At 40.8% G+C, this 25086-nt stretch overlaps 1 protein-coding gene across 2 annotated transcripts in view; it reads right to left on the bottom strand.

Moving 5' to 3' along the window:
* Window positions 1-4093: 4093 nt before the first annotated feature.
* TRPC4 (transient receptor potential cation channel subfamily C member 4) overlaps window positions 4094-25086 on the bottom strand; it is a 61608-nt gene continuing 40615 nt past the window's right edge. The window contains exons 4-11 of one of the 2 annotated variants that reach the window (XM_083594244.1): window positions 19958-20294; window positions 16226-16365; window positions 13566-13879; window positions 11255-11450; window positions 9926-10120; window positions 8157-8198; window positions 7106-7195; window positions 4094-6238 (exon numbers count right to left, since the gene is read on the bottom strand). In XM_083594244.1, the coding sequence (XP_083450370.1) occupies window positions 5540-6238; window positions 7106-7195; window positions 8157-8198; window positions 9926-10120; window positions 11255-11450; window positions 13566-13879; window positions 16226-16365; window positions 19958-20294 (2013 nt within the window). In that variant the 3' untranslated portion in view covers window positions 4094-5539. The remainder of the gene's footprint in view (window positions 6239-7105; window positions 7196-8156; window positions 8199-9925; window positions 10121-11254; window positions 11451-13565; window positions 13880-16225; window positions 16366-19957; window positions 20295-25086) is intronic. The other variant, XM_083594245.1, reaches the window with a different exon arrangement.

Genomic DNA, 25086 nt, shown 5'->3' with positions numbered 1-25086 from the left:
TGAAACACACAGAGCTGTGATACTGTGAAAGCTCCATCTGTTTCTGCATCAAACCCAGAACACTTCAGTGCACCTTGAATGCGGTGCTAAACTGTTCTGAGAAATAGAGCAAAAAGGTTACTGGAAATGTGAGACAAAACTTGTAATGTGATACTGAAGTCTGTGAGGTGATAAGGCCCTCATTCAAGAAAAAGCTTTCGGTTCAACACACTTCTGGCCACCTAGAGTCAGTCCAACCCCCAACCCCGCTTATAAGTTTTAGGATGAATGACATGCAGCCGTGCCAAACTGACCAGGACCATTTCTCAGATGTTTCACCCCAGCTGTTTTGGAGGCAAAATCCCTCTGATTTTAGAATCTGAATAGAATCAGAGTGACTACTAACCCCTGCTCCCCAAAAGCCCCGTTTGAATGCTGGGAAATTCAAAATGGCTGTTGCCATAAAAAATGGCCGCTCAGTGATGGCTGCCATTAGACTGGACAACAGCTGAATATAAAATTCATGTTGAATTGCTGTTTTAGGGGTTGTTTTTTAAAGTCTGGAACAGATTAATCTGTTTTGCGTTACTTTCTATGGGAAAGTGCGCCTTGGTTTTGGAACGCTTTGGTTTAGGAATGGACTTCCGGAATGGATTGAGAACCAAGGTACCACTGTATTGATTTAGAAGAGTGGTTTGCAGAGGGGCATAGCCCAGAGGGGAAAAGCTGGGAAAGACTGGGTGAGGAACAGCTAGAAGAGAAAACACCAGGAGACAGCTGGCAGATTCAGTGTCCTTGGACAGCATTCCTGACCCCCAACCCTTCTCTTAAGACTAGACGGGCTTTGAGAGTGATAGAACAGAGAGCGCAACAGCAACAAGCTCAGATTACCTGACATAGGTGTGATGTAGATTAATGGGGATGGAGGGGGTGCACCTTAACTGGGAGCAACACCGTTTCTAGAGAGATATGCATTCCTTTGTCTCTTGCTGTGATTATTAAGGAAACTAACTGGTAAGAACGCTCCTTTCATTTGATCTGCTCATTTACTGCCACTGGGGGAGGGATCCAATTTCCCTAAGCCTGACACTTGCAGAGGGTTAAAGGGGGGGGGAGGAGAGGAAAAGGAGGAGAGAAACCCTTGGTACAGTTCAGTGCTGTGTTTCTATAACACCCCCTAACTTGTAGTCTTTTCAAAATATAGAAGAAACACCAACAGGAATGAGCTCTGGATTTAAATAATAGGTGCTGATGATTTGGTTTTTTGTTGCAAGTATGGGCCATTCTGTACACTGGAAGCTCCCCAAAGGACAAGCCTGCTGAGCCACATTGCAAGGTGTGTTGGTCAAGATCTGCAGCACCACAGGTAACCGGGTGAGTCAGTGGAGTGGGAGGATGCAAAAGAACATGGCTCTTTCTCTTCCACCTCCAGTGAAATGGGCCCGTTTCATTCATTCACCGCCTTAGAGCTACATGCATATTATTCCATTTCTGTTCACACTGTGAAAAATATTAAGAGAGAGAGAGGGGAAAAAACAACTACAATGCCCTTTCAATACAAAGCACAGTCACAAGTGATACAGCTGAAAAGCACTTTTTCCATTACAGGAACTGTAATTGTTACTTCATGTGGTTTTCGGATATGAAAAAAACTGTATCACTACCATGGGAATGTAAAATTAGTCTTTTAGAAATGCATTGTAAAAACGTATTTCATTAGCGTGGATTCACACGGAACCTTTGAGGATACAGTACATGATCCGAGAAGGGAGTGCTAGACTTGCATACACTTCAACTTTTTCTACCCAAAACCCCACCAGGCTGCTGCTGCCTGCCTACTGACACCCACCCACTTGCTGCCAGAGCCCAGGGCACCTTCCCCCAAAATGGAGTTGTTCCACTTAAAACAGGGTGCTTAACAGGTACAGGTGTTGGGGGAAGAAAACTAGACTTCAGATGATGCCCATAATGAGCTCCCCATCAAAACCACACTCATTGACTTTAAATGTGTGCTGAGTGTATCATTTCTGTGAGTGTAGTAATGCGGCAGCTAGACTGGTGATTGGGAGCGGCTGCCGAGACCATATAACACTGGTCCTGAAAGACCTACATTGGCTCCCAGTACATTTCTGAGCACAATTCAAAGTCTTGGTGCTGACATTTAAAACCCTAAATGGCCTCGGTCCAGTATACCTGAAGGTGCGTCTCCACCTCCATCGTTCTGCCCAGACACTGAGGTCCAGCGCCGAAGGCCTTCTGGCAGTTCCCTCGCTGCAAGAAGCCAAGTTACAGGGAACCAGGCAGAGGGCCTTCTCGGTAGTGGCACCCGCCCTGTGGAACGCCCTCCCACCAGATGTCAAAGAGAAAAATAACTACCTGACTTTTAGAAGACATCTGAAAGCAGCCCTGTTTAGGGAAGTTTTTAATGCTTGATGTTTTATTGTGTTTTTAATATTCTGTTGGGAGCCGCCCAGAGTGGCTGGGGAAACCCAGCCAGATGGGTGGGGTAAAAGGTAAAGGGACCCCTGACCATTAGGTCCAGTCGTGGCCAACTCTGGGGTTGGGACGCTCATCTTGCTTTATTGGCCGAGAGAGCCGGTGTACAGCTTCCAGGTCATGTGGCCAGCATGACTAAGCCGCTTCTGGTGAACCAGAGCAGCACACAGAAACACCGTTTACCTTCCCGCAGGAGCGGTACCTATTTATCTACTTGCACTTTGACGTGCTTTCGAACTGCTTGGTTGCCAGGAGCAGAGACCGAGCAACGGGAGCTCACCCTGTCGCAGGGATTCGAACCGCCAACCTTCTGATCGGCAAGCCGTAGGCTCAGTGGTTTAGACCACAGCGCCACCCACGTGCTGACCTCTAAACAGCCTCGGCTCAGTATACCTGAAGGAGCGTCTCTACCCCCATCGTTCAGGCAGGACACAGGTCCAGCTCTGAGGGCCTTCTGGCGGTTCCCTCACTGTGAGAGGTGAGGTTACAGGGAACCAGGCATAAGGCCTTCTCAGTAGTGGAACACTCTCCCACAACTGCCTGCCCTGTTTAGGGAAGTTTTTAATGTTTGATGTTTTATTGTGTTTTTAATATTCTGTTGGGAGCAGCCCAGAGTGGCTAGGAAAACCCAGTCACATGGGTGGGGTGGAAAGAAAGATTAGGTTTTGTTCTGAACAATTATCCATATCACACACACACACACTCCACCCTGGGATGTTCGCCACTGAAGAGACACAATATCCTATTTGGGCATATCAGAGGCTGGCAAGTGACACAGATTGGGAATCTTTTCTTGTTCAAGAGAGATCAGAACTATGGAGAGATAAACTTCAGTGCTCCCATTCTAAAAACAATTTAGATTATATGGGATTGTATTTCCGGATGTCTGGTGGAAGAGAAGTGTCTCCTCAGTATTTTTGAGCTGAGACCTAATGCCCTGTTACCAACCACTAACATGAGTAAATCAGATCATTGTGTGTTGCTATGGCAATCCCAGGCACAGAAAGCACAGTCATTTGCGACGCTGCCAATGAGGAAGACCTTCCTTCCTCTAAGAGAGGGAGTCTGCTAAACAGAGCATCGTTTATGTGGAGTGGGCCTGGTAGCAGGTTAATCATAACATTCAGCATAGAAGGTGCTGCCTCAGGTGTAGTGCGGACCAGAACTACATGAACAGATTTCAGGAAGGGTTGCCAGTTCAGGAGTCTAAACCTGAATCCTAGGGGCAGCCCCTGGTGATGTCACAGGAGACGGCCCCCAGTGATGTCATAGGGTAGGCTCTCATGATGTCATTAAGTATGATGCATTAAGTGTTAACCACAATGCCTAACCAACGGGAAACTCATAGAATGGTAGAATTTTAGAGTTGGAAGGAAACTCTACAACTCTGCAAGGGAACTTTTGCTTTCAACTGTCTATGCTCTCTGCCTTACCGCAGCCATGCTAAGTAACACCAAGATTATCACTTTAGAACATGGTGTATCAGCCTGTCCTCCTCACCGACGCAATATGGTAAATAGTGAAATGCTAACTGGAATGGTCAATTTACTAGAACAGATGTTCAGATATGAATGTAGTGTATATTAGTCTTTTTATAACATAAAACACCAGTCGTTGATGAGAAAGAAACAGACTGTTTAATTTCAAAAATTATTTTGGCTGACAGTAAAACACTTGTTTATGAAAATACTCTCAGATTAATAATATTGTACATTTAAAAGCCAATGGGCGGTACTCAACTTCGTTTTAGTCAGAGTATACCTACTGAAATTAATGGGGCTAACACAGTCATGTTCATTAATTCCAGTATGTCTACTCTAAGTAAAACTTAGTTGAATACCAGCCATCGTATTTATTGTGCAAAGAGTCAGAAAGGAGGCCACCAGCATCTCGGAAAGGAGACTGATTCGGTTCAGATTTGTCTTTAGAATATTTTGAATGATTGTCATAATTTGATAGCACATCAGTTAGATTATTCTGAAGCACTCTCGTGTTGCTAGTATAATACACTGGGATTATGAATGCAGAAGTGAAAAGAGACTTCTCACAAGAGTACGACTCACAGATTAATCCAAGCTTGAGTGTGTGTGGAGAGTCAGAACTGCTTCCAGGTTATCATTCAGAGACATTTTATAAAATATGCTCTCCCCCCCCCCCCGCAACCCAGACCATTGAGGGGTATGTGTGTGGCTTGGAGAGGCTAAGGATGGATTAACCCATTTTCCAGCAAAATGCATGTGCAAAGTTGCTTTGACATGGGCATCTTCCACTAAAGAAGTCTTAATATTTTATTTTGCTGCAGGGTTATATCTGAAGTTTTCAAATTTAAAAATTCGGCTGCAACATTTTTTAGGTATGGAAATGGTGATCGCTAATAGGGTATACATAAATAACAAATTTACGCTATTTTACATAAATAGCAAAATGATTACTAGTAAATTATAGGCACTAACAATTTCAATAAATTATTTCACTGTTTAAAATTTTATTTATAAATAAGATTTCTAACTAGTTAAATAATTTTGGGTAAAGCCAGCTAAATCATATTCAGAGCAGACCCACCAAAATCAATCTATTCAAGTTGTCCATTGCTTTCAATGGGTCAGAGTAGATATCCGACATTAATCATAGAGTAATACTGGCTATCACCCTTTGACAGAAAGCACTGACGATTCTCTCTCGTCCATTTTTAGGAATCCTAAAAAAAGGTTCATAAAGGCTCGCACCTTTGTTAAGCTACATTTATTTGCATAGAAAAATATTTACCATAGGCAATTAACTATCACAGGAGAGAAATGGCATTTATTTCAAATTGAAAAAGATAGCTAAAAAGTATCTGTGGGTTATTGCAACAGTACAAGAATACAAGATGCTCCCATTTAATAAAAAATGTAAAAGAAGCTGTGAAAGCTAAAGCAGGCTACAAAACAGAAGGCGCCTCCATTTCCTCTTCTTCACTGAGCTATGTTACAGCTATGTTGCCTCTGATTGCTTTGATTCTTTATTTTCTGATTTAAGCATCACCACCGCCAAGTGTGTTTCTATAGGCTTCTGCCTCTGCTCATCACAATCTTGTTGTCAGGTAATTGTCTTGAACAATTGTTTCTTGTTTCACAACAGAGTCACTACTACTGAAGTCCTGCTCATTGTCCGGAGAATCCTTTGGTGTGGGCAAATTAGCCTTCTTTATTTCAGAAGCAGCAACAATTTTCTCATCCACCTTTGAGTCCAGCGCCTCATTTCTGGCCTGATTATGAGTGCCTACGGTACAGCTTTCGCTGAGATCCCGAACATCGAGTTCACAGTTCACAACCAATGCTTTCACTCCCATATCAGGAGTTTTCTCACATTCTTCTGTTTGTTGGCGGGAAACTTCTTCAGAAATCGAGTAAATACTCGTCCTTTGCTCAGCACTTTTGGATTGTCTGTGAAAGAACCCAAACTTCTTCACATCACTCACAAAATTCACTTTCCTCTGCTTTTCCTTGGAGGAAACTCTCGTCATCATGGCTGACCCATTGCTGTGGCTGTGGGCTTCAGAGGCTCTTGCCACTGCTTTGGGGTGAATCATTGAAGTTATGTCAAAAAGGCTAAGGTTTCTCTTCTTAATTTTCTCGTCTCCTCCATTTTCATTTCCTTCATCAGATTCCGGCAAAGAGGACTCTTCTCTGCTGACTTTCGAGGACTGTAAATTAGACAGCTTGTTTCCTTTTAACAAACCCAGGACTTCAAAGCGGAAACTGGAAATATCTTGCTTTAACTCCTAAAACATTAGAAGAAAAATGCTATGCTTAACATGAAAGGAATTGTAAATAAATAAATAGCCACCCTTCATCTGAAGATCTCAGGGCAGTTCACAAGATAAATGCTGGAATATCATTAAATTGCTATTTTAATAAGTATCTTGCTATTTATGAGTAGCAAAAATGTTTTCGGCTGTTGAGAACTGACTATAGGGATGTCAGAATGAGAGATAGAAGGAAGTCTAAGCTCACTTTGAGCAAATAATATAAGTTGTGAATATGTGTATTGAATTAAATGAAATATGGGAAAATTTAATAAAAATTATGTTTAAAAAAAAAGAGAGAGAATTGAAACTTGGGTTTGCGGATGCAGTGTGGGTTTTGGAGGGGGAAGGGGGAAATAAATAAAAGTTTACTTGAGGCCATTTATAGTATTCCAAGTTCTCCACACCCCCACTTAGTGAATTGTTTCACGCAAGGTGAATACAGTCTGCCTATGGAAAGGTGCAAGAGACGTCATAAAGTTTAGCTGTTACGATTTTTTCACAAACCCTTCCCTGCTATGTTATGAGTGACAGTGTGTGGATTCCTGCCATGTTTTCCTCACAAGGCATCCAGATTTCATGGGTTGGCTATGCTTCTAGGTCTTGGTTTATTTCTACATCCAGTAAACCCTACAGACTGTGTTTCTATTTTTAACGTTTCATATTTGATATTAGACCCTGTATGTGAAAATTGTTGCATTACAATGTATTTCAAGTACGTTTTTGTGTGTAAATGCACTCAACTTTCAGTGGCAAATATCTTAGATTATTCCCCACCACCACATGAAGCTCTTTAATGTTTTGATTCATTGTTATTAAGGTGTCCAACATAAGAGCAGTCACCTTAAAATTCTCTTCGGTCAACCCCTCTTCAGTTTTAGCATCTCTTATCATTGCAGCCACGTATCTCTTAACCAGATTTCTCATGACCTCCTGAAAGATAAGAACAGTCCAATTTTGACAGCACTTCTGTGCTGCTTGACATTTGATGAATCAGAAATTTCATCACCTTTTGCTTTAAATTATGCAATTACAAAAAAAAAGGACTAAAAAAATCATTATATGTAGAGTAATTGCCAGCTGGTCACTTTTCGGGGAAACAGATTCTGCCACACAGGAGTTGTAAGGATCCAGGGGAACCTGTCTTCATTTTGACCCTTGTTTATAGAAAAATTAAATTTGTGCAGGTGCCATGTTTTGAACTGAGCTGAAGGGCCACAACAGCCCTTAGCTTTGGCCTCTGACTTGCTCTAGCACAAGTTGAGACATCAGCAAAAATGTCATTAATTCTCACAGTGCAATTGAAGTAAATACATTTGAAAGTAGCTTGAATTAGCTCAAAGGTGGATGCTGTCCATTACTTTCAATGAGATGATCATCTGGCTGTACAACCAGATATTCAAGCAAGTGAGGATGCCTTCCTGGCTTTCAATGAGATGTGCACCTGCATATACAGTGGTACCTTGGTTCTCAAACTTAATCCATTCTGGGAGTCCGTTCGATTCCTAAAACGGTTCGAAAACCAAGGTACAGCTTCCGATTGGCTGCAGGAGCTTCCTGCACTCAATCGGAAGCCACGTCGGATGTTCGGCTTCCAAAAAATGTTCACAAACCGGAACACTGGGTTTGCGGCGTTTGGGAGCCAAGCTGTTTGAGTACCAAGGTACCACTGTATATTCATTTGCAAATTCCCCAGGCACTAACGTTTATACCTGCAACTGGAAGCATTTATTCTTGGACAGCTTTGGGCAGAAGATAAGCTCGAATAATTGTATCCAACAATGGAACGGCAATATCTATGTTGGAAACTAAATCGGTATCCTATCCTGAGTGACATCCTGAGCAAAATGCTCAATTCCTTCCAGTAAAAAAAGTAAAAGATGAGATTAGTTACCTGATACTGATTATGCCTTCTCAAATTATCAGCTGCACGCCTCTGAAAATAAAGAACATAAATTAGCTGGAATGATATTTGAAAAGCAATTATGTCTGAATAGCAGAGATGTCCACCGTGGCCAAAATCATCCACAAAAGGTCTGCCTCAAAATTGGGCTTAATTTGATGCAAACCTTTTGTCAAAAAGATAATATCCAAGGAAGAATATGAATAGTGTTACATCTTAATGTGAAGTCCATGTCAATTTTACAGGAAAGACCCATTCACAAGAGCTCCCAAATTAAACCTTTTATTTCAAGGAAAGTAACACTTGGCTAAGAGTGATGGTCAAAGAAGAGGAGGAGAAGGAGAAGATTGATTGCTTAAGACAGCTGCAAAATGGTGAGCAGAAATGAACATGGATCAACTTCGGTGTCCAGGAAAGGCATTAGGATTTTGAAAACAGAGGCCACATTCAGACTACTTATTGGATCTAGCCTTGGCTCATGGAAATTGGACAGTGTAGGCAGAGCAGATATGAGGCAGTCAATAAAGAGAAACTTTGACTGAAAATTTAATATGTGTGTGTGTGTGTGTGTGTGTGTGTGTGTTAGGGGTGATATAAGACCTTATGGAGAATGTGCATATAATCTGCCCATGAAGAAGGAATTGTGTTCATTTCCTGGTCAATATACATAAACCAACAGGCCTTGGGGAATATGCATGTATCAACTGCATTTTGTACATTCTCCAGTCAGTATGCATAGCCTCCAAGAAACATGCTCTTGTCTTTTTTAATCTAGCTCTTGTTCAGAAGTGTGAAATCTGTGGCCCCCTGTCCTCTGCTTCTGGCCCACTGCCTAATCTTACATGGATTACAACATGCCTTCCCTGTGATCAGCCAAACATTGGAAAGAGGGGGTAGGTCTTCAGATAAATATTTATTTATTCTTTCTGTTAGGGATTGTGCAGAATGGCCAGAGAGTGCACAAAATGCAGTTAGAGAGATTTAGTCAATTTTCCCAAAGGCCTGTTGGGGTGGGGGGTTTGCATTTATTGACCAGGAAAGGTGCACACTTCCCTCTTCATGGGCAGATTCTTCAGGAGGTCTAGTGAATGAGCACAATGGCCAGTTTTTATGCGTATTAACTGCTCATCTTACATTACACCTAACATATACATTTAGGAAAAATATCCTTTGTAATGGGGAAAAGGAAGTGGCAAAATAGTGACTTGGGAGACGCATGACTACAGCCATGCTCGTGTGTGTGTGTGTGCGCGCGGGGGTGTGTGTGCGTGTGCGCAATTCCACACTTTATATGGCAATTAACTCGGGCTGACTATTGAATGTCCAATCCTGACTCCCTGATGTGTGTATTAATATGATACACATGCACAAACATTACTAATTCAGCAGTCTTTTTACATGATAGTAACTTGGGAGTTCTCATCCATAGCTTTTTGGTAATGAAAACCATCATTGGGGATTGTTTGGGGGAAAGTTATTTTAAGGTGTCAAAGTTACGGTACGTCTTTCCAAATTCGTAACACCTGACTCATTATTTTGGTGGTGATAGGCAACACCGATCAGTTCTGGTTTCCCTTAACCAGAAAAGGGAAGAGGTGGATATTTTCATTTTGTGCCTGTCTCCCAACAGTGGTATGAGATAGATGGAAAATAGTAGTGCCCAGGCTGGCTTTTGCCTAACATGCTGGTGTCTAATATCTATGAAAACACCTAAATATAAAGAAAGGCAGGTAGTGAGGAAAACGGTAATTTTTGCTTACCCCAATTGTTCCAAAACTTTCAGGTTTCTTTCTGATTTTTTTCCTGAAAACTTGTCTCCACAGCCATCTGATCAGGTACCAGAGAGATTTGGGACTTGGTATGACATTAAACGGAGTAGGCAGAGTCCCTCCTTCTTCGAAGTAACTCATCCAAAGTTTTGTTCGAGCAAATTTCCATTCAATGTCTGCATGATCCTGAATACAGGAAATATGGAAATATATTTTCATTTCTTATTGGAGAGAGCTGAAATTCTCCCTCTCTACCTATTTTTACACAGGTGCTGAAAACCTTTTTAGTCCATCAGGTATGTTACAGATAACGGTTTTTATGTTGTCTCCTTTGCTTTTAAAGCAAAAAATTTGAGTTATTTTTATTCTAGAAATTGGACCCAATTTGGATCACGGCTGTGTTACAATGGGAAAGGAACCTCCTCAAGTTGTTACTCTATACCAAATTAGAATCCCCTGTAGCTTTTTTAGGGGAAGCACAATTGTGTGAGGAGATCAAATCATGGATTTTCCACATAACTTTTACTTTGGTTCTAGGAAAGGGGGAAATAGATATAGATCTTGAAGGCAGAGAATATCTTTTTCAAAACCTGATCTGTAAAGCTACTTCAGGAGCCTTTTCTGCTGAAGAGGAGGATGGGAAATAATGAATAAACAAGGACACAGCAGTTAAAAGTAAAGAAAGAAGTAGGACAAAAGTAGGTGTGTTCAATGTACGATAAGTAAAGCAAACTGAATGGTATGGGGAAGAATGTAGGGAAAAAGGAAAGAACAAATGAAGGAAAACAGAAAGGAGAATAATGGGAAGAAGATAGAAAGAACCAGACAGATTTGGTCTTCTCAGTACAAGGAAAAATTAAAGTATGAATGTAAGTTGATGAAACTGAGAAGTATCTAGAAGAGAATCAAATGTATATAAGAGAATATAGGTCTAATAAGATGGCTGGCTAGGAACAGAAAGTCAGTAACATGTTGGCATAATTTGGCAAAACTAGAAATCTCTGCTTTCTTGCTTAGAAAAGTAGGTTCTTTATATGTCCCCCAATGTTGAATACTGATTAAATTATGAGATGCTGGGTGCTGAATACCAAATGGTATGGAAAGCCAGGCTTATTTAATTTTGCACCTGGTGAAAAATTATTCCTGCTGGAATGCTCAGGTAGCTGATTTCTGCTTCTTTGGAGGCTAGAGCACATTCTAGGGAACCTAATTTTGTAAGCATATATAAGCACAGGGCTTATTGTTCTCAAACAGCTGGAATTTTGGTCAACTGACAGATACGGCTTTCAAAGTGAACAAGAATCAAACCAAGGAACTGACAGCAATGAGCTGATAGGAATTGTTCATCATAGCTATCAACATGTTGAGAAGGACGACCAGAGAGATGACATTGTAGGTCCCAAACATGGTGGCCCCAACAAACTCAGTGAATTCATGTCGTGCGTCTACATTGGTCACATAAAGGTTGATGAGCCCAAACACGGACCAAAACAGTGACTGGAGAGTTTCAAACAAACTGCAAAGAAAGAAAAAAAGAAAAGGAAAAGTCTTAAAGAAAACAGAAGCATCTCATTTGTTTTAAATACTACATCCTCACCCCAAACTTTAGTTAAAACCTTTAAACTTAAAACAGCAAATGAGACATTTAAATGCAATTAAGTTATAGCCCAGTTCTAGGTTGTGCTCACTTGGATTCGAGCATTGATTAGCACATGGGGAAATCAGGTCCTCTTGCAAAGCCTTAATGGGTCATAAAGGGATTTTGGATAACAGGGAAATAGCAAAGAGGGATGGTGGGGCAGGCTATCTATCGTCCCTGGCATAGCATCCTAAGGGCACGTTGGTACCAGTGGAAACAGTGCAGCTATATAGGACTTGGTGGCTTTTACATGGCACTAGATTAGGTATTGAAATGCAAATTGGGGCTTGCAGTTCAGTACTGCAATTAGGGTGAAACTAGATGTTACAAATAAACACTGAGCTGCCGCTGAAAAACATCACCCCCAACTGAAGTCCCCCCCCTCCGTACTTATATATGTGCTGACATCATCATGCTTTGTATCTCCCCAGCTACTGCAGCCAATTATGCTGCCTCCATGCAGGAAAACGCACAGGATGAGAATGCATCTGTACATGATGTAAGTTTTGCTGCGTGTTACAGACAGGAATAACTTGAAACAATGCTGTCACTTTGGGTGGCAGCTCCATTTCATCATAACATCTAGATCTCCTATTACATTTCCTCAGTCAAATTTTTGGTACTGTAGGTGGAATATGGATTCTTTCATATCTGGGTTTTTTTTTTAGCAGCATTAAAGGTATGATTCATAAGAATATAAGCAAAGCCTGCTGGATCAGGCCAATGGTCTACAGCAGGGGTGTCCAACTTCCAAGAGACTGCGATCTACTCCCACTATTAAAAAACTGGAAGTGATCTACCCATCAAAGTTGTTGGGCTTTTTAGGGGAGAGAATGAGCCGAAGTTGTTGCGATCTCAATCGACCTGTTGGACACCCCCGGTCTACAGAATCCTGCTCTCACAGTGCTCAACCACATGCCTGTGGGGAGCCCACAAGAAGGATTTGAGGACAAGAACCCTCTCCCTCATGTGGTATCCAGAAACTGGTATTCAGAAGCATTAGTGCCTCTGGTCATGGAGGACAGCATAAACTATCATGGTTAGTAGTCATCAATAGCCTTCTCCTCCAGGAATTTGTCTAATCTTCGATTAAAGCTGTTATGTACTGAGTTGAATAGAATCCAAAATGCAGCAGTCTGATTGGTCCTAGAACAATAGGATTCAGAATGCAGCAGTCTGATTGGTCTGCAGGAGCCACCCAATCCAGCTCCAGGTGGAAGTGAATCCACAACCTGATTGGCCTACAGGAGAATCCCAGAATTAACCAATCATGTGGGGCCCACTGTGAAACTAATGTATATAAAGCAGACATTTTGGGGGAACTTCCATTCCTCACTACCATGAGCTGAATAAAGAGCATGAAATCCACACTTGACTCCGAGTATATTTCACTGGCAATGAAGGTGGGATCCCGCTGAGCTGACCGCCACACACAGCACCGCCACCTGCCACACCGCTGCCTCGCACCGTGTATCCAGGCTTCAGCAAAGCCATCTAAATCAGTGACCATGACTGTCTCCCACTGAAGCGAGTTCCATACTTTAACTATGTGCTGCATGAAGAAGTACAGTGGTACCTTGGTTTTTGAGTCTCCGTTGACGAACATTTCGGTTTTTGAACACGCCTCGGAAGTCAAACATGTCACACGGCTTTCACTGAGTGCAAGATCCTGAGGCCTAGCTGTTGGCTATTGAGTTTTCAGTTTTCGAATGGTTCAGAACTCGAAAGGTCTTCCAGAACGGACTACGTTCGAAAACCGAGGTACCACTGTACTTTATCTGTCCTGAATTTTCCAGCATTCAGCTTCATGAGATTTCCATAGGTTCTAGTGAGTATCAGTTTGTTGCCTTGTATGTTGTGCATTTAAATTCCTTCCTTAAAATGAAACCAGTTTGCCGCCCTAGACAACTCTCTAGCAACAAATCAACACAGAGCACTGTGCAATACAAAAAAGAATACCATGAATTGTTTAAGTAGGAAATGCTAACTTACGTTGAAAATGCATTATTCTGATTTTCACACCGAATCCCTTTACAGCGATTGGCATCATTTGTTTCATAATAGAAATATAGCTGGTTAAGTCCATTTGCAAAAGCTAGCAGCACAAGACAGTAGATGAAAAGAAACTTTAAAATGTCCAGTAACATTCTTCCAAGAGAGATCTGCAATGGTCCCAGATGAGAATTTGCAGTGAATAATGAGATCAGGCGCAGAGAACTAAAGATGTTTGCAATAGCAAACAGTGCCTCAGCCACCAGTGTTGGGTGCCACATATCCCAGCTCTGTCTTGGGAGCAGCCCACTGTACTGAAAACAATAGAGTTATGCAAAATTAGCAAGGTCTTTCCCCAACAATACAAAAACCATTATGTTCTGCAATCACTTTTCATTTCAGCAAGACCATACTCTTCCAAGACAGGCCCTCAATGAGTAATTGTTAGATATGACTCCTTTCATTTGCTGCTTCACAATCCTTTTGAGAATACAGTGGTGCCTTGGTTCTCAAACGCCTTGGTATTCAAACAACTTGGAACCCAAACACTGCAAACTTGGAAGTAAGTGTTCCGGTTTGCGAACTCTTTTCGGAAGCCGAACTTGCTCCATTTTGAGTGTTATGCTTCCGATTTGAGTGCCACACATCCGTTTTGAGTTTACACTGAGGTCTGTCAGTTTTTTCCATTTATTTTGTGTTTTTGTTTCTGTGGCTTTTTGTTTTGTTTTTGTGACTGTGTGGAACCCAGTTCAGCTACTGATTGATTGATTGTGTGACTGCAGTACATTGTTTCTTGCTTTCATTTTATGGATCAATGGTCTCGTTAGATAGTAAAATTCATGTTAAATTGCTGTTTTAGGGGCTGTTTTTAAAAGTCTGGAATGGATTAATCCATTTTGCATTACTTTCTATGGGAAAGCGCACCTTGGTTTTGGAACGCTTTGGTTTTGGAATGGACTTCTGGAACGGGTTAAGTTTGAGAACCAAGGTACCACTGTAATAATAATAATAATAATAAAATTGTACCCTGCCCATCTGACTGGGTTGCCCCAGCCACTGTGGGTGGCTTCCAACACATTTAAAAACAATATTTTGTGAGGTACCCTATATTCTGAACAGATGAACAGTCCTTCGCCTGTAACTGTGACCAGACCACTCCCCTGGAAATTCCCCACAGATAGTTATTCTGTGTTTTGTTTCTGAATATACACCTTCCAGAATATACACCTTCTTCACAAAAGCTAACTGGCCAGAACTGGGTAGATCTTTTGACATTTCACACGCTACAGTCATTGAGAAAGAGAGAGCAGTCTCTAAATAAATTTCTAAAACATCACCTAGACTATGCTGCAAAATCGAAGTTAAAACATCACAAATCTCTTGCAATGATGGCAGTCCTGTGTTCAGGACACTCATTATCTGTGCTAGCCAACCAAGTCTGTATAATCCATGTTCCAAAGTTCAATTGTCTTTTACGACCACTGGATGGTGACCCCACTGGGCACAGTAATCCAGCCAGGGAAAAATGGTGGCAGACTAGGTTTAGGGCACCTTTTCTAGCCCCTCCCCCTTTTTGGAGCCAGCAGAGTGGATCCTAAATAGGACTGCTCAGTCATAGATACAGCTGCTGAGCTACTCAACTGCCTCATTCCTTGAGTCGGAACGAATGAATCTGTATTCACTGCCCATGTGCCGGTTCATGACGAGGGGATTCCAGATTTCACAGTCCTGCCCCCGTTACCATTTGCCAATTGCCATGCGACTTCTTTGGGTCCAGGATGGGCTTTTGGAAGATGCCTGTGCGTGAATTTGTTTTATGTTGCAGTATTCACAGTAAGGCTTTTTTCCGATGGCATGAATAACACAACGACCAGTAGGTTCTTATCTGCTGCAGCCTTCATCCGCCTTCACAGCCACTGTAACATACCACTTGTTATCTTCTGCCTGTTCTGCCGTTGAGGACGTCTTGGATCATTCCTTGTCTCCCTTTGACCTTACTGCCTTGGGTGACCCTGCTGGGAGTACGAGACTCCCGATGGCTTCGTTCAAAAGGTCACAGGAACGTGCAAGCCCAGTCACCACGACAAGGTGATGATCCAGCAAGTGAGACATCAGGAATGGAACAGAACTGGTACATAAAATAATTCATCTCCACAAGCAGGCTGGATTTTACTGATCTCAAATACCTATAAAGTTTAACCTGAAATTGAATCCAGTCAAGATGTGCCTTGCAGGCTCTGGAGTTTGGGAAATGAGTAGATTTCCTGTTCTTGTTGGAATTGCTCTCCCTTGGAGAGTTCAGGTATGTTGTTTGGGAGGTACACCCTGATCTGATTTCATTTCACTAATCAACAGAAATTATTCAGGAAATTGTGGCATTTGAATTCCTTAACACTGAATTTCCATTTTGCTTTTGTCCTATTTGTTCACTTCAAAAATTCTAATTCAGAATGGGCATTTTCCACAATGAGCCAAAACTTTTGTTTAGGATTATCTCTTATCCCCAAGTTACTGATTACTGAATTGGCAGTTATTAATCAACAACGAAAGGCAATATAAAGAGAACAGATCCTGAGAAAGGGAAAACAACAATAAAATCACATTCAAAGTAAATGTCAAGTATATAGTATATTCACAATATGAATAGATGTCTTGATTACCTTTGAAAATGCAACAATTTTTAAAGATATTGTTGCCAGGTACAATGAGTTCATTACAAAATCCATCAGGTTCCACCAGTCATGAATATAATCCTGCAGGCCGCCATCCCACATTTGTTTAATTTCACCCCAGATAAACCCTGCAAATATAGAAAGCAGTGATATAAGTTAGTTGTATGAATTGCTTAAGCTGTTGTGTTTATTTACTTAAAATGAAATAAAAGCACAAGACATTTTAAGCATGCTCAGCTACAACCATAATAGCCATTACAATCTATTAGTCACATATATTGTTACTTTTCATTTGTGATTCACGTTTCATATATATATATATATATATATATGGCATAATCAACGGGAAATTTTCCAGTGCAGTCCCACGGAAGAGAACAGGAGCTGCAGCAACAATGGTTACTATTCTGCTCACCATGTACTTTGGTTCCACTGACTGTAGCCTAAAGGCAATGGGGAGAATTACTCTGAACTTGGCAGGCTGTGAATTCAGGTTCAAATTTATAACTGCTTTTCAAACTTTGATTTTTGACCTTTAAACAACACTTCCTGAAATTTAGCACCAGTGGTCACCTGCTGTTTAAATGGCACTTCAGAGGAACTGCATGTGATGAAAAACTCAGTCACCTAAAGTGAAATTTATTGTTGGGAAATAATTGTTTTATTACTCTTCACAGCAACGAACACCACCTTTTTGTTTTCCATAGCACTCATAACTGATTTAAGACACTCATTCTGGGAAACAGCTAATAGGAAACACTTATCAGATGTTATGCATACAGGCAGCTTTGCTTGACCAAATCAGGATATATGTCAAGCAGCTAATAAATTTCAGTGTGGCTGATATACCTTGGAAAATAATAGTTCTAGGGAGAGAATGTAAAGAGCCTTTTAGGGTGTAATCCAGTACTGAACATCCTTCAGCTGAGGGGCTAAAGGATTTGGTGACAACCATGGTAGATGCCACTCCAAAAATACAGGTGAAATGGCCAAAACAGGGCAGACATGGGTGAGATGTGGGTGGCACAGGAGAGTAAAATACTTGGATCAAATCCTATACCCTTAGAATTTTACAACAGCCACAGACCTGCTGCAAATAACTTTTCTCCCATTGTATTTTTTTTAAAGACTAGGCAACTTCCTGTGCCATCACAAGAGTGTATGATGTGAACTCAGCATCCAGTTACAGCATATTGCTGCCATATATAATTCCCCAAAAGAGATACCATAACTCAAGATGACAGGGTGAACACAACATGTGATTTGGTTATATATTTTTGTGCACATTTAGGAGTTCTCAAGCAGGAGCCATTAAATTCCAGCTTTTTCTCCATCACATTCACACATTCCCAAAACATTGCTAATGGTCTTTTTGATCATCATGAATAGCAGTAACTGGAATCATTGCAGCTAGGGCCAAAATAATAATGCCAAATGTATTCAGCAAAAGGACTTGGAAGTTAAGCGCATGCTTAAATCTCTTCTGTTGATTGAAATCAGTGGGTTAAAAAGAACATATGAGATGGTAAGCAGCTTGGAGGAGATTCTGATCAGAAAAAGGCCAGGAGTATAGAGAGGTCAGCACTTCCTTCCATATAACTACTTTGTTGAAAACTGCAACCAACTGGGGCTGATTTTAGTTGTTGTTTTTTATTTATAAAGAGAAACTTGCCAGGACCTTATTAATGTGCACTTGCATGAAAACACAGAGTTTGACAGTGTATCTTTTGCTCTACTGGTAATCCTCTCTCTCCCCTTCATCTCCGGTAATCTAGCAAAACCAACAAACATTAACCTATATTGTCTCAATACTAAGGTCAGTGACACAAGCAATTATTTTAGGGGAATGTCGCAAGATGTTTAGTGGTATTTACAAAGAAGAATGGTAGCATCTTTATGGGAAGCAAACATTTTGAAACTGCTTTTAGAATAAAGTCAAACTGTTCAAGATCTAACAAGAATCCCAGGAGCATAATGACAGGAATGATTAATATATTTGAGGCTGCATTCCTGCTCACGCCAGTCACAGGTTTCTTCACATAAACCCACTAGAGCTTATGCTTCCTACCCCAAGCAACTGCTAAACTCACTTTTCACCTTACCAACTCCATTTCTGCAACCACTTCTCCAACAGCCCTACAGCCCTGATCTGGACCTGTTTTCCACCTTTGCCCCCATGTCTGTGACTCCCCTTGCATCTTCCTCCTACCTTGCAACTACTAAACATCCTTATCATCCTCCACCCAGCTAAGAAGTCACCATCACCGCCCATATTTCAGACACTTTCGTGTTCCTGCTTTCATCTTTAACCCCTTTCCCATGCCTTCTACTCCCTCGTTTTGTGCAACCCCTTTTGCACCCCACATTTTCACCTCCACTCGCTTTCCCCCTCTACCTTCCTCATTCTTCTTAAATCACCCCCATTTCCATGCCATCTCCTCTCTCCTATTGCACAGCCCAATTTGCACACGTATGCTGATATACGTTCGTTGCTTTCAGATGACTATAATCCTAACAGCAAGCACGGCAGCTTGTTCTGTTAAGAGAATACTAAGTTCAGTTGATTGATGTTTATTTATGGGTGTTTGTTTGTTAATAAACGCATGATTGTGGGAAGCTACGATGGAATATTTGATGGCTTCACATACTTTACTTTGCCGTGCCAGTTCTAGGAGTGATGTAGCTGAGGGGGCTGAGAATCAGCCCCCTTGAGGGACTCTCTAGTGGCTTGCCTTGAAATGCCCTGTTTTGGGGCTCTCTACTTGCTTCTGCTGGTAGCTTACTGAGTTAGGGGCCCCGCCCCACATCGGTGGCACTCCTATCCATCATCAAAGGCCAGCAGAGAGGGGCCTGTACTGTAGTCTACCTTTCTACTGATCAACATCAGGTGTTAGGATTGCAGCCTTAGTGTTCATTGCATGTACCCTGATATGTATGTGCACTAAGCACAAAATGCAACTGACTAAGGAAAAAATAGAGGGAACATAGAGATGTATCAAAACAGTGACAATTAGGTGTCCCAGAAAGCTGCCTGAAAACAGGGACTGCCCCTAATAAATTAGAGCACATGCAGTAATAGTCTCAAGAAACTGGCCCAAAATGCAATGTCAAAAAATCAGACTTTGCCACAAATCAGTCAGTTATTGGCTCTTCAGTGGAAAGATATGAGTTATGGGTGCAGATTCTTATTTATATGGATTGTTTTCTATTAAGACAGAAGAACTTCCATTAAAATGGTGGAAGAAGCCCAGACTTTTGTTATACAATTTACTGCTGGCAATGAAGCATAATGATCTATTTTGTGTTTTCCCTACTGGAATGGTGGAACTTTGTTTCTGATTCCCCCTCTCCCCATATGGTTTTTTTTTAAAGCTACATCATTCCCCATTTTTAAAATCTAGAGCAAAAATGCTAGTTTAGCCTATTTGTCCAAGTGGAGAAAAGCATCTGGATCTGACTGCCCACCATTCAACATATTAATTTGAAAGTAATTTTAATTCTGAAATGAAATTAAAGTTGAAATTCCTTTCCTTAAAAATTCCTTAATCTTAAATGGAATTTTCTGTTATTGACCTAGATGGGTTGCAGATAGATTAATGAACTAGTTTATAATAGAACCATAGAATAAACTACAATGCCCTGCTGTATATGCTAGGCAAAGCTAGACAATTATGGAAGAGTTATGCAAGTCAACTGAATTTTCTTTACTAATACATTTACCCAGGACCCACGGTAATATCATCCATTCGACGATGGTTGGTGGAGGTCCCTGCATGTTCAGATCTGACCTGTCAATGTGCTGAGAGGCAAGCAGCAGAAGGAACAAGAAAGTCAAGTAGGATGCAGTATGGCAGATAAATTTGATGAATGGCTTCCTGATGAACAGACCCAGTGGGCTCTTGGGAGCTATCAGGTAGCAGATAGAGAAGACGGGAAAAAGAAATCCAATGATGACGCAAGTCAACATCTTCACGGCCCAGTGGCGCCTCCTCCAGCCAGGGAACTCATCATACCAGCGAGAGGCAAGCAGTTGTTGGCAGTTTGGCTGGGCAACAAACTAAAGCAAAAGAAAAAGAACAGTCAAATCTCTCCAACCTACTACATCATTACCTGTACATTGTACCATGGTGGAGGAATTTCAGCAGGTACCGAGCTGTTTCACCTGCTTGCCTAATGGAAATTATCTATATGACAATCTGAAATGGACTCCCTTTATGACCAAATATTAAAGGTACAAGAATCTTGTCATCCATTGCCTCCAGTCACATTAATGCATTTTCTTCTTCTTATCTCAGTGGTACAGCCATGGAAAAACCCACCTAGAGGAAATGTTCTCTTCAGTGCAACTTTTACTGGATCCCTCTCAAGGACTGGACTTAGCAACACTACTCAGCCATCATTAGATCAACTTTCAAATTCAAATAAAAATTAAAAGAACACAAAAGTCCCAGTTGCGATGGAATTCCTCTTGGGACTTAGAACACCAAATGTTCTGAACCTGCTGTGTGCTTCCATCTATAGGGCCCTGGAACTGAATCCAAAGTGGCTTAATTCGTGCAGATTTGGGTTTAGCCCAGAACTGCATACACGCACCTTTTAAGAACAAATGTTCTGTAACGGTATTAGGTTTGCCACTGTTTTATCAACCCTGACACTGCATCCAATGCACAGAAATTAGGCAGGTGGAATTTCCCCCTTACGTCAAACCAGCAAATGTTTCATCTTTGTCATTTTTAGCTGCTAGTAAAGACACAGCAGCAACAACTCTAAATGGAATATGCACTTAGTGCACAAATATCTGCAATTTCCTCTGCAACATACAATAGCAGCCACTGATAAAGAAGCAGCAGAGAAACCATAGTTAGTGTCTTTTGTCCTGCCTAATCCCTGCCTCCACTTCATAGACATGGAACAGGCATATCCACAATTAGGATATAATGTGAACAGAACAGGAATCATGAAGGTTATGACTAGCCACAGCTGAAAATAGAACACTAGACTAGATGGACCATCATTTCTGATGTTCAGGACTGCTGATGCTGAGAAAGCAAGAGGAAACTCTAATATTGTGACTATCTTAAAGTGCTTCTCTTGAGGATATACAGGATATACTATTTCCAGTCTGTGTCACTTTTACACCAATTAACTAAAAAAAGAGAAAAGTATGAAAATTTGAATTTAAATACATATTTTAAAATGTCTTTTCTTTATTTCAAAAAATAAGGATTGTGATGCTTTCTAAGTCAAGAATTATGTTGCAATAGTTAGAAAATTTGATTTGCATATTAGTTTGGAAGGGGCGAATCAGGCCAGCTCATACCGGAATTTGTAAAAATTAAATCCAAACATCTCTAGTTTCTCTTCAGAAGATAATCATAGGAACATAGGAATCATAGGAACATGGGAAACTGCCTTATAGTGAGTCAAACCACTGGTCCATTTTGCTCAGTACTTCATTTTCTACACGGGCAGCAACATTCCAGGATTTCAGGCAGAGAATATCTCCCAGAGTTTAGGGCAGGGGTCAGCAAACTTTTTTCAGCAGGGGGCCGGTCTACTGTCCCTCAGACCTTGTGGGCGGGGGGTGGACTATATATTTGGGGGGGGGTGAACGAATTCCTATGCCCCACAAATAACCAAGAGATGCATTTTAAATAAAAGGACACTTTCTACTCATGTAAAAACATGCTGATTCCCGGACCGTCCACGGGCCAGATTTAGAAGGTGATTGGGCTGGATCCGGCCTTAGTTTGCCTACCCATGGTTTAGGGCAATGAAGCAAGCCCAGAGAAGGCTTGAATGCAAGTGGAAGGAAACTCCAGACAAATGGAACCAAACGCTAGTAAAGTGCTCATTTTCATGTTGATTTGGTAGCATTGAAAGCAGTGGAGAAAGCATATTTTTCTGCTTTCATTGCATCTCCACTATTCCATCCATTCTGCCTCTCTCCACATGAACCCTGCATTCATCATCTGAGGCCCTTCTCTGGGTGCCCCTCTGAAGGGAGGTGGGGAGAGAAATGACGTGATAGCAGGTCTTTTTCGGTAGTGGCTCCCCACTGTGGAATGCTCTCCCCAAGGAGGCACAGCTGGCAACACCATTGCGTTTTTAGCTGCCAGGCAAAACCATTTTTATTCTCCCAGGCCTTTGGCCCTGAAGGATAATTTGGTACGTCTGTGGCACCTTTTTGTGCTGATCGCTTTAGTGTGGTGGGTTGGGTCAGTAGCAGTAGCATGTTATTTTATTCTTACTTTTTAAGTCACTTTGAGACACTCTAGTGAAGAAGTGCCAAATAACTGAAATAAATAAATAAATAAATAAATAAATAAATGGAAGCTCTAGTCATTGCACACAGTCAAAGCATGGCCAACAGAAGGAAACCATTAGCGTAATACTTAAGGCACTTTTCAGACTATTAAAACATGATGGATGGTTGAATTTAATTTAATCTACCGGATACTAATGTATTTTTAGAAACTCAATTATCTCTTCTAATTAAACATGTCAGTTGGTAGTTATTTAAATCCTACCAATTTATAATACATGCTTCAATGTGCTAGAATATAAAATCTATAGAAAGCATGGAGTAGGTCCCAGAATGCAATTACCTTACCCCTAAGAATTTTATCAGCATGGAATTATCATCCATACAATTGTTATTGGGTAACTATATAAATGTCAGAAATAAAATAAGTAAATAAACTAGATTTTTTGGGCAAATCTGAAACCCCTACCTTATGCTTGAGGGGTTTATTTTCTTTTCATGCTGTTGGAATAAAAGAAACTGAGACTCCAAAGTGTTGCAGGACAGTAGCAGACGTGATGGTGCTTATCTGAACACATGGTTTAAATATCTATTTGGGCATATGGATTGCTTATATTAATCTGTATATTTAAATAAGAATTGATGGAATATTATTATTGTGGCTGGGGAAACCCAGCCAGATGGGCGGAGTAAAAATAATAAATTATTTTTTAAAATAAATATGATGTCAGCTGAAAAGGCTGTTATCTCGGCTACCTTTTTTCTTTTTGTATTTGCAAATAAACATTTAAAAAGAAGTAAAAAATAATGATTTATACAAAGTACTGTTTTCACTGCCCTGGAGTGTGGGGGGCTGGAAACCCTGGTTGTGTGTGTCTTGTTTTTACCTGTGTTTATTTGTGAGAATGCATGTTTGTGAGAGAGGCAGAGTGTGCCTTCATGCCAGGTGACTGTGTGCATTGTATATGTGTGGGGAATATGCATATATGTGGGTGTGGGTGGGAGAGAGAGTTCACACACATACAAAATTAGCCATTCCCAGTGCTGGCATGTGGCCCTTAAGGAGGTGGGCTGACCATCAATATGACCCTCAAACCAAAAAATGTTTAGCCACGCCTGCTCTACAGTATGAACCTGGCTGATTTTGGAGATCATCTGGGGAGGCCTTCTGACTATCTTGCTGATAACCAAGACTTGATTTGTGGGAACATGTGATAGCACCTCCTCTCTTACTGTATTTAGGCTCAGAATGCCATAAAGCAAGGACACCCAATTCCCTCTCTTCTTGATGTCCTTTTTATTTACGGACATTGTGGTTTTTTTAACTTACAAACTTTATTGAAACATTTAAAAATAAATTACCAAACACAAAGTGTTGTCTTCCAAGACAGATATATGTACAGATATTATGCAGTCATCCATGTGACATCTAAACAAACTTATAAAATCTTGTAAATTAGAGTATACTTCCATCTAAAGCATTAAGATAATTTATCTACTGGCTGCTGCGACTGAGACCAAAGGGAGGTTACTGTACTGTTAATAAACAATAATACATTGAAAACCAACCCTTTATCACTTTCCAAAGGTGAGTCAAGTGTTCCATATGTGCTATATTACACACATATTGGGTCCAAGTTTCTGTGGTGGGAGGGAGTGTTTATTACAATTGGAAGCAAATATTTGCCTCTTTATGTTTAAAATTTGGGTTGGTATCATTTCCCATTGACAGCAGGGCTAACATGGGATCGGGTACAAGATGTTGCCCTATAACGGTGGATTATGAAAAAAATTGGGTGCAGAAATCATTAAGAGACACTCCCCCCACATGTGGAGGAATGTGCCTTTAAGCTTATATCCTCTCCAGCATAAGGGTGAGAGATTACCATATTTTTCTGTCTATAAGACACCCCCATGTATAAAACACCCCCTATTTTTGGGGACTCAGATTTAAGAAAATGGGGGGAGACATTATCCGTGTATAAGATGCCCCCTAATTTTTGACATTATTTTTTTGAAAAAAACAACACAGTCTTATACACGGAAAAATGCAGTAGCTAACTTCTTTAAAAGCATAGGGGCATCCAGGGGCATCTTATAATGACTTCCTACAGTTTAGCCAAAATGGTATGCAGTGTTAGTTTAGATCATATAGAACCCCACTTGTGTTCATCAATTTGTTGGCCTAAATCTCCTTTCCACAACTCTTTCAAGATTCTGCCCATTGCCCATTTGTAGGTTCAATAGTATCTTATAAAGTAGAGAAGACTAATCTTTAAGCTCCATATTAGATCAAATTCCCAAAGCTTCAAACATTACTTTATTTATTAGGATCTCACGCATATCTATGACTAATTATTTTTTCTTGTATTTTTGAATGTTTCAGTTCTTTTACTGAATATTGTCAATTGTGGTGTCATCCTGTTGTAAATGATCCAGAGTACCTGACATTGAGGCAGAAAAGTAAAACATAAGGCCTTTAGATTAAATAAATAGTATATGAAGATGCTGGGGAATATTGTACTCTGATTTTGAGTTTGATGTCACCAAGATACTGATAATTCTAGCTCTCATTTCCATGGTA

This window comes from Podarcis filfolensis (assembly GCF_964270895.1).
Source record: "Podarcis filfolensis genome assembly, chromosome: 17".
In the NCBI taxonomy this organism is placed as follows: Eukaryota; Metazoa; Chordata; class Lepidosauria; order Squamata; family Lacertidae; genus Podarcis; species Podarcis filfolensis.
This window is presented reverse-complemented; position numbering and strand designations above follow the sequence as displayed.